This window comes from Lagopus muta, chromosome 9 (genome assembly GCF_023343835.1).
Source record: "Lagopus muta isolate bLagMut1 chromosome 9, bLagMut1 primary, whole genome shotgun sequence".
NCBI lineage: Eukaryota > Metazoa > Chordata > Aves > Galliformes > Phasianidae > Lagopus > Lagopus muta.
Window position 1 is genome coordinate 9,186,121 of NC_064441.1, and position 17,060 is coordinate 9,203,180.

At 49.8% G+C, this 17,060-nt stretch overlaps 1 protein-coding gene and 1 long non-coding RNA gene across 3 annotated transcripts; both read right to left on the reverse strand.

Moving 5' to 3' along the window:
• Window positions 1-983: 983 nt before the first annotated feature.
• LOC125697443 (uncharacterized) lies at window positions 984-8,926 on the reverse strand. Of its 2 annotated transcripts, XR_007378793.1 has the most exons (4): window positions 8,547-8,926; window positions 7,925-8,075; window positions 6,434-6,650; window positions 984-4,795 (listed from the first exon to the last, which is right to left on the reverse strand). It is a non-coding gene; the product is annotated as an uncharacterized LOC125697443 (long non-coding RNA). The 2 variants fall into 2 exon arrangements; XR_007378792.1 differs by having other exon boundaries at window positions 7,925-8,926.
• A 1,269-nt stretch (window positions 8,927-10,195) lies between these two features.
• On the reverse strand, window positions 10,196-12,426 carry SST (somatostatin). The gene is made up of 2 exons (XM_048954649.1): window positions 11,574-12,426; window positions 10,196-10,715 (listed from the first exon to the last, which is right to left on the reverse strand). Exons 1-2 carry the CDS (start codon window positions 11,709-11,711, stop codon window positions 10,503-10,505), a joined length of 351 nt encoding a protein of 116 aa, XP_048810606.1. The 5' UTR covers window positions 11,712-12,426; the 3' UTR covers window positions 10,196-10,502.
• Window positions 12,427-17,060: the final 4,634 nt, after the last annotated feature.

Here is a 17,060-nt window from a genome sequence, read left to right on the forward strand (position 1 = left end):
AATACTTGGCTGCTCCCTCAAGAGGTGCTGTGCTGTTCTTGCGTTGAGCAAGGAATAATGAAAGTAATTGAAAACTTATTACTTTTGGGGCAAATTTATCTTGGCTTGTACAGCATTGCAGATACACTTGACTGGTGAAGCGATCCATGGACAGCTTTGGAAAAATCAGGCCATGCGATCCGGGGGCTGGTTCTGCACAGAACTCATGAAGCTGCAGGGAAGTGGTGAGAAACCCTCACCAGGCAGTGCTGGAGGCAGACTGCAAGGACGTGGCTGTGTTTTCTCTCACCGCTATCAGCCATTCGGTTCTTTCCATGCAATGCTGACTGCTCTGCGGCCACAGCCACAGCTGAGGAACGCTTGCGAGGCTGTGCTGAAAGAAGTGAAGCAGTTGTCAGCTCTCAGACCAGGCAGTGTCCATCTCCTGCAGCTCCGTGAAGGGTCCATGATAGGATGGCACTGATGCCCTGGGGGGTGTCAGGGTGACTGTATGACGCTCCAACCCCCACCTGGCCCCTCAGCCCTGCCCACCCCAAAGCAATAAAAGCAGGAGAAAAAACAGGAGGAGGAATTTTCTCCTCGTGTCTGCCTGGGGCTTGATCTGTCTGCAGGGAATTTCAAAGCAACACTTCAAAAGGGTGCTTCTTTTTTCTTTTTTCTTTCTCTTTTTTTCCCCGTTTGTTTTTAAAAATTAATTCAAATGAGATAAAAATTTTCACATGTTGAATTTGTTGTCTTTTATTAAAGAAAGCTCTCAAATAATTAGAGTACTCTGAGTAAACAGGCTCTCCAAGCTTTATTACCTGATGTGTATTATGGCTCCATTAATGCACTGTGGCATTTCTGCCATTTTCCCAGTTTCAAAATGTTTTAAAGATGGGACTCAAATCATCAGCGTTAATTGCCAGAGAAACAGAAGTGAACCTTCTAAAAGGGAAATTATTTTATGGTTCTAATTTGATTAAGTAGCAAAGCTCATTGTTTCCATCTTAGGTGGACAGTAAAAACGCAAGTAAAGCTAATATTTATTAATCCTAATGTGCAGGACAGGTAATTGCATTGCCCATTGCGGCACTCAAGACTGTGTGACTCTCTTGCTCTGTGTTTGCACACTCTTTGGGTAAACAGGAAAATGAAGAGGGTTTGGTGCTAATTAGCAAGACAAAATCCTCTTTGCAAAGGGCTCCTGGTTTTAATTGCGTGCTCGGAACAACGCACACAGGTCGGTGATTGTGCCTGGTGGCAATGGCCAAAACCCAGCAGTGGGTGGGTGAGCAGCTCCGGAGCCGTGACTTTCGCAGGCAGAAATGTGTGTAGGCACACACACATGCACACACTCACATGGATGCTCTCCCTGCACATTTCCCATGCAGAAATCTTTCCACGGTTCCAAAATGACTATTTTTCCCTGTTTGCTTGGTGCTTTTTTAATCCCTTGCAGCCCATAAGGACACCCAGCTGAGACGTGACGCATCCTAATGCAGGGAGCAAGACCAGCACTGTGCTGTCACCAGCGTGATGTGTGGGACTGACTGCTGGGAGCTCCTTGAGCTCTTTCTGCAGGCAGTGGAGATTCATCTCTTTTGGGCAGCTGGTTTAAACCCACCTTGAGACAGATTTATCCGGATGGCTTTGACTTCATCAATTTCCTCACTTCTGTCATTGCATTGAGCACTGGCTGGCATCTTGGCTGGTAGGCACTGAGCTCTTCTGTAGGAAAGCTCTTCTGCTTTTATAGGGCAGCTGTAGTTACACATTTGTGGGGAAAAACATGCAGATTGCTAAGGAGAGGTAAGAGGCATTGCTTCAGTAGGTTAGAACTGAGCAGGACACAGAGATTCCATGCCTTTGATTTGGTGGCGGCAACACTGAGCCCCTCTCCTATGGGGGCACCACCTCATACACCACACGTAGCCTTCAGCCACACCATAGCTGTTCAAACACCAGGGCCAAGTTCAGGAGCAGCCCTCTAATGCCACAGACCTGGCTGTGAGCAGGTACTAAACCTGTGACTTCTGCATAGATCCGAACCCGAAGGATCTACTTCCAAGACCATTTGCATGGGTAGGAGCAGATTTAGGAACTTTCTAGCCTCCTCTTCACCTACTCAGAGAAGAAGAAAAGAGACCCAGAGGATCACAAGTTGACCATCTTGCAGGATCAGCCCTCCTGCATCCTGTCTTTTAATTGCTGACTGATTGTAGTATAGGATTTTATTCTCCTTATAATGACTCTTGGGGCCCCCAGATGTTCTCCTCGAGTGTGGTTGCGTCAGCACTAGAGACTGAATGACTGATACCAGCAATTTTTACAGCTTGAAAGAAGAGAAATATGTGAAGGAGATTTAATTTAGCTCTGATACTGTGTCTTCATCTTCAAGACTCCACAAGAAAACGACATCAAAAGGTTATTTTACAACAAGCGGAGGGAGAATTAGCCTGAGAGAGGGAGAGATCAGCGAGCTGGCTTTCTAATATCAGTTCATTACAGGGAACACGTTTGCACAGCCACTTTGCTGCTGCCGTTAATTTAAACCAAGATGATTAAAAGCTGTAATTGCACCATTTAAAACAAATGTCCGTTATGTGGATTATTATATTTTTAATTAGTGTGGCTCTGTCTAATGTTTTATCTCTCTGATTGATTTGTTTATACTGCATTTATTTATAATTCTTTGATCTCCCTGACCCTGCTGTCTCCTGAGCGTGCAGTTTGGTCACGATTCCAGCAAATGGAAGAGGGAGTTTGACCTGAACCAGGAAAGAGCAAAAGGTACCCGTCAGCTCTCCCCTCCTGAGCAATTCACAGCTCTTCTTTTTCACCTACCGACCCCAGCACTTTTTTTGCTATTTGCTCTTCCCCACAGCTGTAGAGGATGATGATGGTTGGCGGTGAAGTGGAATGGAGGAAGATGGAACTGTCCTTGAGAAAACCATAGTAAACCCATAGTGGTGACCAGATCATCTCAGGACCCTGAGGTTTCCTCCTGTGTAAGTAGGACCGATTCCTTAAGCACTGCTTCACTAGTGATATCTGTGGCCCCCTGTGTTCTTCAGACCCCCTAATAAGAAGGCAGGGTTTTCTGGCAGGCTGAGCTGTCTGTACTGGAAATAGGTCATGCCCTGAAAGCAAATCATATTTTCAGATGTTGCTCTCTTCCTTAGCATCATGAGCATAAACGTGATTGTTGGGTAAAATCCAAAATGTGCACCTAAACACGTTAGACCACAAAACCCCACTACCTGCTGTTTTCAGGCACAAGGAGGCACAAGGAAGAGTACTTTGTAGATCATCACCTTGTTGGCTGGAGCAGATACTCCCACTGGACACTGATGGGTACACGTAACAACGTATGGCAAATATGCAAGCTCACTTGCTCTTGCAGGACTCCAGGGAGCAGTCTGTCTGCTTGGCAAATGCTGAAGGGATTGGAATGCCTGACTTTCCCCCATTTCCTACAGTCTCTGCAACTTCTGCAAGGGCAACAACCAGTGTGGACAGAATGACAGGCCAGTAGCTAGAAAGCACTCCCTGATAACTGTGCTGGAATGATGCTCATGCATTCTTACAGAGCATTTCCTGCAGCCAATGGAGAGGAAGATATAAAAGCATCTGCTTATGAGGGACTGGTTAGCCAGCCAAATGGGAGACCACCATTGTAGGAAATCTCCTGGAACACCACATCCATTTGCTTGGCCTCACTGTTCAACATGGGTATGAATGTGCAATTGGATGGCAATGTCATGGTCACACATTTATACTGAATTTGAGCTACATTGCTCTCCTCCAGCCTCAAAGCAGTTAAAGTCCTTCAGCACAAAGAAAGAGCAACCCAAGGACAAAGCAGGAAGGAATCAAAGAATAAAAACCCATAGACACTTCAGCCACGTTGTCTCTTCTCCAGTTACCCAGCCAGCAAATGGATGTGGTCATACCAGGCACTGATTTCATGTGCCCTGGAGCAGCCCCAGGGCAGGTATGGCTCTGTGTGAAGAGGGCAGAGTTTCTAACTCTGTGTGACCCTGCAGCAGCGGAGTCAATTACAGCCTGCAGCAAACAAGACATTTTGGCCATTCAGAGAACTTGGAGATCTCTAGGGTATATATATATTTTTTTTGTTGGCCAATGCTCAGACCATTTTAAAATGCATTTTAATTAAAAAATGGTATTGGCTGAAACAACTACCTGAAAATAAGCTTTGTAATTTAGCAGATATCCTTACAGTGTTTACAGTTCTACAGAACAAAATTCTGGGGGCTGCTACCTACAGGAACTTACAGACAAGAGGAAAGTCAAAGACAAATCAAGGGCGTATACAATGAAAGCAGCAGAGTGCTCCTTGGGCAATGTGGAAGGGCTGAATTGGGATTAGGCACTGATGTTCTGTGGATGTCCACAGCAACTCTGCTCTTGAACTTTTTCTGCTTCACAGAGTTGGGTGTAAAAGTCTACATCTTACTAGTTTTACCTAAACAGAAATGGCTTTTCTTATTTCCTATGACAGCTTTTGCACCTGATCAGTTTGTAAGAGCTAGTGCCTATCACAGAAATGCAGAGATGCTGTTTTGACATCTTCAAACAGCTCCTTGCTGAGTACTCTCCAAGTTCTAAGACATAGGTCTTCCTTGGCTGGGAAGGGCATCATCCCCCTGAACTATGTGGGGAAGCAGTCATTCTCTGCACACTCACTTGAGCCCAGGCCTGAGCTGTGCCCTGCCCAGGGACATGCACTCTTCTGACACTTCTCAGCTGGGACCTGTGCTCCTCCAGTACCACTCTCCCACTCTTTCCTCTTCTGAAAAACAGCAACAAAAGCAGAAACTCAGACATTTTCCTGGGGTCTGCATGTCTACAGTGCCAGCTCCCAGATAACCCCTGTTACACATGTCAGATTTGTTCCATTATTGACTAGAGCTTCATACCACCTGCCCATTGATGTGTGTGAGAAGAAGGGCTTGCTTGCTCTGATACATCCCTGAACCTCCTCATCTCCATAGTAAACAATCCCAGTTTCCTTAGCCACTACAAGACTTGTGCTCCAGATAGCTCATTTTCAGCCAGCTGTCAACCAACACCCCCCAGATCCCTGTGCTCCAAACAGATTTCCAGTCACTCTGCCCCTGTGATGCCTGTAGTGATGCATGGAGTTGTTATGACCAAAATGCAGAACCCAACACTTGGTCTTGTTGCAGATCATCCCCTTCACCTCAATCCATTGATCAAGCCTATACAGATCTCTCTGGAGGGCCTTCCTACCCTCAGACAGATCAACAGTTCCTCCCAGATGACAGCTTGGAGTCATCTGCAAACTTACTGAGCATACACTCAATCCCCTCATCCAGATCATCAATAAAGATAATAAACAACGCTGGCCCCAGTACTGACCCCTGAGGACCAGCACCACAAGTGTACATCCACCAGCTGGATTTAACTCCATTCACCACCACTCCCTGGACCTGCCAGCTTTTTACCCAGCAAAGAGTAGACCTGTCCAAGCCATGGGCTGCCAGCTTCTCCAGGAGAAAGTTGTGGGAAACAGAGTCAAAGGTTCTACTAGGCAAATCACATCCACGGCTCTTCCCTCACCCACTACATGGATCACTTGGTCATAGAAGATCAATAGGTTGGTCAAGCATGACGTGCCTTTCATGAACCCCTGTTGGCTAGGCCTGGTCTCCTGACTGTTCCACGCATAATGCATAAGCATACTCAAAGTGATCTGCTCCATGACTTTCCCCTATTAATGCTGTCTGGGCTGAAACCACAGCATGGCAAGGGCATAATTCAAAATACAGGAAATAATTGTATGTATTTTAACACACTTGCTGAACAGCCCTGTGGAAAGAGAAGAATATACAGCCTTGCTTTACATTTTGATAAAGGACTTTGAAAATAGGTTACGAGATTGCTGAAAAAAATATCTTTTTTTGGTAAATTTGCAACTCTATTTTCAGCCTATTTCAACATAAATACATTATCTGCAAATTTTCGAATTGCATGTACAGAGCTGCAATCAGATATTCGGCTCAAAAACCTGATCATGACTCCTTACCAGACTTTGAGACCTCTCTTACAAGAAAAAATATCCCTCACTTCACAGTCACATCTTATTCATGGCACCACTTTTTTTTTGGCAGTGGATACATCAGTGAACAATTATTGTTAAGGATGAAGCACAGGAAGAATAAAATTTCATCCAAAAATCACTGATGAGCACCTTGAGAACTCATTAGGAATTGCAGCCAGTACCATGGAACTAGGCTGATGCATCAGTTCCACTAAAAATAAGGTCGCACACCCTACTAGTTATGTTTTTTGTTGCCCTCTTTTTTCATTTTTTAATTGAAAGTACTAAACATTAAAATAAATTTTGTTACTTACTTAAATTAACCATGTTATATACTACATATGAAGGCTACTCCAAAAGTAATACCTTCTACTTTATTACGTTGTCCCCCGGTGTCAGAGGTGGATACTGGTGGTATGGCAGTTGAGGTTGAACCTTCTCACCAACAGCGTTACATTTCGTTGCCATGGAAAAGAGGGCAGCAGAGGGACAGTCTGACAAGGTTTCAGCAGTGGAGACAGCAAGTCACTTCCACTGGTACAGACTGTTACATGCAGTGTGGCACGCAGGCTCTTGTTCATTGCTGGAAAAAATGCACAGCTAATGGTAATGACTATGTTGAAAAATAGGGTTCTGTAGCTGAGGATTTGCTCTATCAAACAGTGTCACCGTGCTCTTTGTACCTGCAGTAGTTTCCATGGAAATAAATAGGAGGCATTACTTTTAGAGTGACCCACGTGGCCCAAGGCAGTTCCTCTTCACTCAGTGCAGGCCAGGGAAGCCAAAAGATTGGACACACATACCATAAAGATTTGACCTTGTCATTCCCAGCATTAAGCTCTGTAACATCAAAGCACTCCCTGACAGAGAGCCTCCCCAGTGCTCCCCTTCCATTTTCCTTCCTGTTTCCACTCCTGCCCTCCCTCTGCCTGAAGGCAAGGGCATCCACCACTACTTGCCTTCTGAATCACATCCATGCTGCACACCTGCTCATCCCAGTTATGTCTTTCTAAGCATTGAATGCAGGTGTCAGGGAGTACAGCTTCTGCCTTTTCCTTGCATTCCTTTAGTGAAGGCTCTGGTTCATCCATGTTGGTTGCTCCTAATCTCTCTATGTGTCTGAGCAAGGGTTGACTGTGGGGGTCCCAACCATTACCAATGGACCACCACCCGGAGCAGCCAACCACGAGTGATGGAACTCATGAGGTCGGTGCCATGCCCAGGCTGCCTCCTTAAAGAGCCACAGCAGACCCTGCTCTTCTGCAGGTGGGTCTGAGCCAGCAGCATGACCTCCAGCCCTCACTGCCCCTTAAGAGCGGGTTATTCAGGCTAAGGAAGATGCAGCCTCCCAGTAGCCTGGAAATGGTAATTGCTATACATTGTGCCCAAGTGCCACCAAGATGTAACATAGGGTCCCCTGAGCCTTTAAGTGGACATAGCCCTCCTCCCTCTGCCCCCACTATTCCTGCTGAGAGGTTTTGAACAACTGAGTAAGGAATTCACACAGATGATAAACAACAACATAATTGCCAGAGGAAAGAGCCTTGCAAACACAACAGCCAGTTTCTAGGAGGATCCTTTTCTTCCTTAAGGCCCAGCCTGAGGGGAAGAACAATCTTTCCCTTGAAGGCAAAACCCTGAGCTGTATAAGGGAGGAAATGCTGTACCTTGGGCACCATAGCACTGAGCTGAGCATGGGGCTGGGAGGGATTCTCTGACTCTGCTCCATATCCAGGGGATGCAGCCTAACAAGGGCTGAGGGATGGGCACAAGAGGGCTGGGAGCATCTCTGCAGGCCTGGTTGTGTCAGGGCAGAGGACAGGAGCATTCCCTCCCGCAGCACAGCATAGCACCTACTTGCAGCTGGAGTGGTGAGGGAAGAGGCCCCATCCAGGTGGGTTTCTTTGTCAGATGTTGGAAATCTGGCATCCAGTTCCACATCCTTTTATGAGGCTTCTCACTGACGTTCTGCTGCAGAACCTGAGATGAATCTTCAATGGGGACTGCTCTGGGTGTGCCCACGTCATTGAGTGCAAGAGAGGAGATGAATCAGCTGAGCATGGGGCACCACAGCCCTCAGTCTCCCTGAGGCCAGTGCAGAGGCTGCTTCTCCATGGAGCTGAGGCTAAAAATCCTCTCTCAAATGCTGCCCCCACTTCGGCAGCTCCAGCCCCTGGAGGCTGACCCCGCCGTGTGCTGTCATCCCACATTCAACCTCACCCAGCAAGAGTCTTCCCAGTCCAGGGCACTGCTTGGTGGCTGTGTGACAAGGGATTACATACAGCCACTTCATTTCTTTAGCCCATAATTCTCACATATCAAAGGGAAGCAATAAACCTTTCTTGTCTTTTTAGCTCAGCAAAGCAAGGGTATCTCTAGGCATCTATTTGCACAGCTCACAGTGCCCAGGATTACTAGTGCTGTAGTGCTGAAACAGGCTAGTGCAGAAAGTAAATCACTTCGTCTAATTCTGGATCACCTGTATCCTTGTTGGTGATGGGTTCCATTCCAGCAACTGGCAGGATTAAGCTCCTTTCAAAAGCACTGCCCAAGCATAGCAACCAAGAAAAAAACCTCAAGCAAAAAGGAAACGATTTAAGAATATTCAAGCCCTGATCCCACCACCTCCTTCCTATTCCCGTAGCTGCACTTCTGAAGCCACCTCAACACAGAAGAACTGCTGCTTTTTGAAGGCTAAGTGGATCCTCAGTCAAGACATCAGTGAATGCCCAGGGATGAGGAGATCTCTGCTTTGCAGAGGCCCCAGAAACTTGCACCCTTTAGGAAGTGCAACAGCCAAGGAATCCAATAAAGACCTAGGGCTAGCATCCTCCCCTCTATCTTCCTCCATGCATTCAATAAGAACCCCATTCTCCCCCCCCCCCCCCCCGTCTGCTTTTAGGGCTGGGAATTGATCAGCACCACCGGAGCTCCCCTAATCTCTTCCCTTTACCTTTTGCACAACGGCCACCATCTGTCTCCACCCGGGGGTGAGTTAATGCTGCACCCTGCCCAGCTGCACCCATCAGAGAGAAGGGAGGTACCAACGTATGCCCTCAGTGCCAGTACCTGGGGTTCCTTCTTCAGTTCCCACAAGTGCTGGGAGTGTCAGTGCTGTGGCACCTGTCCCTCTGTGCCTGCAAAGCCCTCAGCTCAGCCATGAGCGGGGAGGTGCAGGGGGAGGAGGTGCAGAGTTGGCACAGTAGCTGTGCCCATCTGAGCTGCCTCCAGCACAGACCAGGGGGACTCAATGCCTTCTCCACTGGGAGAATCCTCCTCCATGGGGGTCAGGCTTGTGCCCGTGATCTGCTCTGCACCCCCCTCATTTTGCAGCTTTCTTTCAGATACAACGCATGCAAAATATTTGTTATCTTTACTCCTTAGTGATGAATTTCTCATCAAAGTGACACTTGTTCCCCACATCTCCAGCTCTCCAACGACTGCATGTCAGAAACCAGTGCGTCTAGGAAGATAAGCTGGAAAAGCACAAAGAAATTCTCTTCCATTGAGATGTGTCTTTTTCTTGATGCTATCTCCTGCTCAGCTGACACTTTAAATGTTGCCTTTAATTCATAATGGGTAGAAAACCACTGTACCAATTTACAGATGAAGAGATACTGATAATGCAGGCTTAATATTGCGCCTTTACAGGGATGCAGTGGAACAAAGGAGAACTTTCCAAGGGAATATCAGATGGATTTTGTTGGGGATGGTGCAAGGAATAAAGGTAAGAAAACATTTCAGTGTTTGTGAGTGAGGAGGGAATAAGGTATGCATGGGGTGAGCCTGTACTGTGATCCTCTTCTACGATCCCATCTCTGCAAACGTGCAGCTGTGATTTACTGTGGTGTTGGGTGTAAATCCTCTAGATCAGCCAAACCAGCAGCGCTGTGCATTTGACTCAACCCTAATTACAGGGATTTGATGTTTAAAAGAGTGTCTGGGTACCATAGAAAGACTGCAGCAAAAAAATTCACTTAGAGAAATTGTGCCTGTGCATTTGTGTGCATGTGTGTGCAGAGGCTGCGCTACTGCTCGCTGGTTTTGCCCTGAGACAGGCAGTGTTTCCAAGACAAGAAGGCTGAGCGAGGGGATGTAGCTTTTCTCAGTGACCAGCCAGTCTCAGCATCACTGTTCGAAACATAAAATTTATTGCAACAAAGAATTAAAAATAGTACATCTGAAAGAATCGCAGAGTGCATGTCATCAAAGAACTAGTCAGAAATCACAACTCAAGCAAATCGTGTACAATTGGAACTGAAAGTTTTATTAAAACAACTCGAAATCAAACTCAAATATTCCTTGTGTGTTTACTTTCACCATAACCGTGGACCGTGTATTTACAGTCTTCGCCTCTCGTGGTGAAGATTCTGCTCAGGGCGGGGGAATAGGAAGAAGGCAGGGGTGGATGGGGAGGACAGGTGGGTTTCAAAAGCTAACAGGATGTGAAAGTTTTCCAGAAGAAGTTCTTGCAGCCCGCTTTGCGTTCCCGGGGAGCCAGCGCGGGGTTTGAGTTGGCTGAACGCTCCAGCTCCAGTCTCACTTCGTCCTGCTCGGCCCCTCGGGACAAGTCCTCCGACTCCAGAGCTTCATTTTCTGTCTGGCTTGGCTCTGAGAGCAGTTCTGCCAAAAAGTACTTGGCCAATTCCTTGGGGAGAGGAGAGAGAAAGCAAGAGAGAGATCACAGTTATTCTTTGGCTACTGGGGGCTCACCTCCTTTGTGCCCATGGATGGACACGGCTCCGCAGGAGCTCAGCTCGGCAGCTGCCTTCGAGCAGCTGTGGCTACAGAATAGAGCAGAGCGCTGATACCTACCTGGTGCAGTGAGGAGTTCCCCGTCCTGGCTGCGCCAGGAAGGAGCTCATCCCAGCACCACCCTACAACACCCCACAACCCCTTTCCTCACTGCTGGTCTGGCACTGAAGACAGACTCGGCAGGGATGCTGTGCAGCAAGAGAAAAAGCTCACAGGGGAAGCTGAGTGGGGGCACTCATCATGGGTGATTTTCTCTCTCATCCCTCCAAGTCCTACTGTTCCTTTGTATAGCAGAAGACATTCCCCTGCAGCGCAACCTTGGTTCAGCGCCCTGGAAAGCTTCCCCAGGGGCTCTGCTCTCTGTCTTGGCAGCAGCTGCTCCTTATCCCCCAGTAGGATGTGCTGGAAGAGTGGTCTTACCTTCCTGCCCCTAGTCATAAAGCTCAGCTCTGGCAGGGAACCAGGGAGCTATCAGGGAACCGGGCTCTGCAGCGAGCAACCCGAATGTGGAGTGGGGGACACCGAGGAGCTCTGGTGAAGAATCTGCACGGATAGCACCAGGGTGTCCAGAGGGAAACCAGAGGGGTTTGCAACGGGGAACCCAGGATTCTGCTACGGGTTATCAGGGGGAGAAGGAGGGTCTGCAGAGGGAAGCAGGAGGAGAAGCGGACTGCGTGGAGGGGGAGCGGGGTTCTGCAGCGAGGGTGCCGGGGGCTCCAGCGGGGCGTCCGTCCCGTCGCGGGGCTCTCACCTGCTTCCCGGCGGCGGCAGCCAGGGACTTCTGCAGGAACTGCCGGAGCCGCGGGTCCGAGGGGGCGGCCGAGACGGTGCCGACGGCCAGGGCGATGGAGAGCAGGGCCAGGGCGCACTGCAGGCGGCACGACAGCATCTCGCCGGCGGGTCGGGCTCGGGCAGGAGGCGGCGGGGAAGAGCTGACGGCTCCGCTGCTGCTCGGCTCCGGCGTTGGGGATCTCCTCGGCTCCCGTCGCCTTTTTAAACCCTTCTCCTGACGTCAAGGCGGGGGCGCCCCCCTCGCCCCACGCCGCCGGGGGTGGGTCTCTGCCCGGCCCGGGGGGGAGGAGGGCCGCGGCCGGGGATGCTCCGCTCTGCCCCGGGCTGGCCAGACACCTGCGGTGCTCCCCTCGGTTGCGTTCCTCCCCCCATCCGTTCTCCGGAGGGTTTTTCTCCCCAAACCGCTGCTTATCCCGTTCTCGACTCTACTCATCCGTTCTCTCCTCCCCGAGCTTCAAAGCCCCCCCAGGGGGCGGTGAGGGGTTCCTGGCTGTGCACCGCCCTCCCCACGGCCCCGGTACCAAAGCTTCTCTTTTGCTCGGCTCTCCCGCCCCGCCGAGTAACAAACGGCCGCACAGCGGCGAAGCTGCAAATCCTTCCCTTAAAGGCGGATTTGCCTCCGGTTCCAGCGTGGACCGAGGGATGCAGAGCTACCCCCAGGGGCTCTTTCTGCCTCCCCGGTCCTCACGGAGATCTCCGAACAGTCCCCGACCTGCTCCGGCCGCCGTCGGGGCAGCTCTGCTCTCAGCCTGCCGCACAGAGCCCGGCTCTGCGACATCTCCGCAGCTCAGGAAAGAGAGCACAGGCGATGTCTTGGCCGTGCAGGTTCCTGATGAGCCCTCAGGGAACCCCCCCTCCCCCGGTGTCTGGTTCAAAGCCACTAAAATCTCAGCGGGAACGTTTCCGTCCCACTGGTCTCCCCCCTCTCTCCCTGCCCATCCCCAGGGGGCTGCCTGGCAGCCCACAGCGGGCAAAGCTGCTGGAAGGACGGCTCCCTGCACCCCGAAGGATGGGCCACATCAGCCCCGTCCCAGGTGTCAGGAGCAGAGAAAATTGCGAACGGCCCGCTACTACTCAGACACGTGGTGTCAGGGCATCCCTCCTCCCATTCCCAGCGGCAGAAAGTCAAAGGCTTGTGGGAACAAAGAGTGAGCTACTGCTCCAGAAACCTCCAGAAGGATTATTCCAGTTAGTACTGAATTAACGCTCCCATTAACAACACACTCCCTGACCTCAGCGTTGCTGAGCTGGGAACAAAGAGTGCGTATGGAAAAGTTCCTGCTCTGCTTTACAGCCCAGCTAGAGAAATTGGTGCTGGTCACTGGTTCCCAACTAGGCAGACCTCCAGGCTGAGCAGATGCTGCCTACCCTGCAGGGTGCATCCATTCCCCTGGGCAGACATCTGCGGCCACACGTCATTTCAGCCACTGCATCTTCCCCAAATTTTGGAGCAAAAGAATGCAACTGGACTGATTTAGACCAAAAAAGAGCAGACTGGCTCCAAGGGCCATGACTGTCAGACCTCTCACATCACCATACTAGCAGCTGGACCTGAGCACATCACTCCTCCTTCCTGCAGTCAAAGGATCAGGGCCAGCCCTGGGCATGGCAGGTGTCCAAGACTACAGATGTTAAACACCACTCCTATCCTGGCCCTCTTAGTTACCTTTAAGAGCCATTTCCTAGGGGTGGCTTCCCTCCCCTCAGCAGCAAATCCCCTACTTTTCATAGCTGTGCCAGTAGCAGCAAGTGACCCCCAGGTCTCCCATGGCCAGTGTGGTCATACTGGTGTAAAAGGTGTGAGGTAACACTCTAGTCCATATGGGGCTTTCAGAAGCCATTCTTAATGCCTTGTCCACATCCAAGCTTCTCAGCTCACCATTTGCAGCAAGGAATCCAGCCCCAACAAAAGGTTATTCCTCACTGGCTGCTGTCCTTGCCTATCTTTCAAATTTCATTTTTTAATATCCATACACAAGGAAGAAGGATGAAAGGCATCCTTCTGCAAAGTAGTAACATTCAGTGAGGCTTCAGGCTAGGAGCAGTGCTGCTGTAGTTAGATATATGATCCCTGCAGCCTAGTCCCAGGCAAGCAGAAACCCTTGGTCCCCCTGGGGATCCCTGATTTTGATGGTGTATCAACATTGTGCATATTGTAACTCTGCCAGCCACACAGAGACAAGATCTGGAGTAACAGGTTGGCTCTGACTCTGCCATTCCGCAGCACTGGGGCAAAGCAGAAGCTTCTTTGCTGTCTCTGGTCCTGCATCCCATCAGGAGATGGCTTGGCCCCTGAGCCAGAGCAGCCTCAGGAAGGCCCTGACACCCACCTTGTCCATTTCTTCTCTCCTGGGATTCAGCTGAGGTTGCAGAGCTTGTAAAGGTAAGAGCAGAGCCAGGGCACTGGTTGGAAAGTTCGTCTTGGTTTGTTCTAATGGACTGAGGTGGAGCTTCTATTAGATTTGAACTTTGTTCCTGGTAAAACGTTGAAAGGATCAAAATTCTTGGTGCTCTCAGGCAGAATTCTGAAGAATCATTCTGATGTTCTCCAGCAGAAGAGTTTCAGCATTCCATTTCAGAAAAAGATCTGAAAGAAAAAATTCAATTTAACCAAATGTGAAAACATATGCTCTGGTCCAGAAAACCCTCTTGTGCTGACCTGAAGGAAATCAACTGAGAGGGTCAGGAAAAAGGGAGCCCATCTACCCTGTTCACCTTTGCAGCATCTCCTTCTGTTCCTCCTGGGCAATGGGAAATGCAGGCAGTCAGATGGCCTCAGGACTCTGGTTTAAACAAAGAGGAGCAAGGTGCAGATCTGCCACTTCCCACTCCCCCACTTCTCTGTGGGATCAGCACGTTCAGATTTTTTTCCCCAGCCAGATAAATCCATCACTGTTAGTCTGTGGCGAGGGTGACTCGATTCCTTTCTTTCTGCAGCAGCGCTGCGGGGCATGTAGCTCTGCAGACGATTGAATTGCATTGAATTCCTATGACTGCTTCCTTACCCCAGCTCTCCTCCGGCTTGCTACACAAATCCAGAGCAGTCCAGCAGTGCCTGAGCTGAGTGCACAGGCTGCACGCTCAGCGCTGTGCCTGCACAGTGTGCCCTCTGCTGTCACCATGCCTGCAGGAACAGCTCTTACTGCACCTCACCACCCCGGCTGTCACCTGCAAAATGCTCTCCAAGCTCTCCCTGCTCTGCTTTCAAGAGCAGAACAGTTTTACCACACATTATTGCCGTGACAGCAGGGACAAAACATTCTTCTTACATTGCAGCAGTCAGCCACACTGTAGTGCCAAGCTGTGATCTGGGACCCAGAGCTGTGAAATTCTTCTGGTTGCTCCTGGCCACCACGGGCTACAGCTGGTCTTTCCCTTCAACAGATCCAAGCAAGGCCAGGGACAAACTGCAGGACATCAACGTCTTTCTGCCTGCAAACTTTCACAGAATGTTTTCAAGTGAAAAGGACCTTAAATCCCACACAGTCCCAACTTCCTGCCATGGGTTGGTTGCTCTGCCCCAATTCAGGTTGCCCAGGGCCCCATTCAGCACCTCCAGGGATGGGACATTCACAGCTTCTCTGGGCAGCTGTGCCAGGGTCTCACCACCTCTGAGTGAAAGATTTCCTCCTAACATCTCACTTAAATCACCTATCTTTTAGTTTAAAGCCATCACTCCCTGTCCTGTCACCACATCTCCTGTTGAAGAGTTCCTCCCCATCTTTTCTATAGGCCCCTTTAAGTATTGAAAAGCCATAATAAGGTCTTCTCTTTAGGCTGAACAAGCCCAGTTCCCACAGTCTTTCTTCGTAGGAGAGATGTTGAGATCTCTGAGTATCTCTGTGGCCTCTTCTGGACCTGGTACAGCAGCTTGGCATCTTTCTTATGCTGGGACTCCAGAGCTCAACACAGCACTACAGGTGGGACCTCACAAGGACAGAGCAGAAAAAGGCAATCACCTCCTTGACCTGCTAGCCTCAACATCACTCAGGATATACCTGGCTTTCTGAACAGCAGGCGCACACTGCTAGAGCATGTTAAGGTTGTGGTGATCATTTGTTTTTCTGACCCTCAAGCCCTCCCCAGCTGCTCTCAATCCCATCACTCAGTCTGTGTTTGTCTTTGAGATTGCTCCAACCCAGCTGCAGCACTTCACACTTGCCGTGTTGAATTTCATGACGTTCACCTATGCCAACCAGTCAAGGTCTCTCCCAGTAGCATTTCTTCCTCAGGTGCAAGATTTTAAGATTTTTCCCAAGAGCAACAGACGTCACAGTGCAGGCTGGATTCTTCCTTCTTTTTTTTTTATCATTCATTCCTAGCGCTCCCTAAACTCCATCCTCGCCTGCCCTCTCGTGGGCATCCGCCAGAACGCAGCCAAGTGCCTCAAAACCATCCTGCAAGGCACTGAGGGACACAGCCCTCGCAGCTGCCAGCAGAAATAAGGTGCAGATAGCGTCCTTTGGTCCCCCTGTACTCTGAGGTCAGTGCCACATTTGGGAAAGCCCCAGGTGCGGCGCCTGCATTTAAATATTCTGTACTTCAGCATGAGTTATGCAGCACCAAGGAATGGAGAGGCAACCCCCAAAAGGCTCAGCTGGAGGGAACCCGACCCATTTCTCTGGTTGTGGTCCCATATGAGAAGTAAAACGAGGCTGGAGCTGTGAGCTTACTGATGTGCTTTCTGTTGCAGATGAAATCTGAAAGAAAACGTGGCCACATTCCCATCTTTTGGGATGTCTTTGCTTGGAATGGCAGTGAGATGGGTACTGAAAGAGCTGCTCAGACATACTCTAGGAAACTTCATGGAAAGCGGTCGGTTTATCAGCTGGCTGTTGTCCTTTAGAGGACTGGAATTGCTCAACCCCCTTCTCTGGAGCTAGATTTTCAATGGGCTGGCCTGACCAGTTCATCATTTACAGGCTTGAAATATGTGTAGTGTAGAGCTGAGTGTTCCCTCACCTCTACCTGGGGACAAAAGGCAGAGGTGGCTGTCACTTCAGCTGGACTGCCTGGATAAGGCATGACGTCTTTGTTAAAAGAATGATAATCTGTCAGGGGGAGGAAACACAGCCATGATCCAGGAAAATAGTATTTGTTTTGCAAACGCAATGGGAAAAGGAGGTCACAGGGATAAGGCCTGCTTATCTGGGAATGGCAGGAGCTGTCAGCACAGCCAGCAGCTTCCAAAAGTGCCAAATGCAAGGACCAAGAAAAGCTGAAGCCTCAAAGGCAGCTCCTGACAGCGGGGAGGAGCCTGAACGTGGCTGGTGGGCACAGCAGTGTGCCTGGATTTGTGGCCAGCAGGACCTCATGCCACAGCTCCTCTTCCCGCTGGTACTTTGAGAGCCACCACAGTGAGTCACCTCCAGCCCTGCACCCCAATTAGTCACAAATGAACACGAGTCCTGCCCCACAGCAGCGCTGCCCATGTCACACAGAGCCG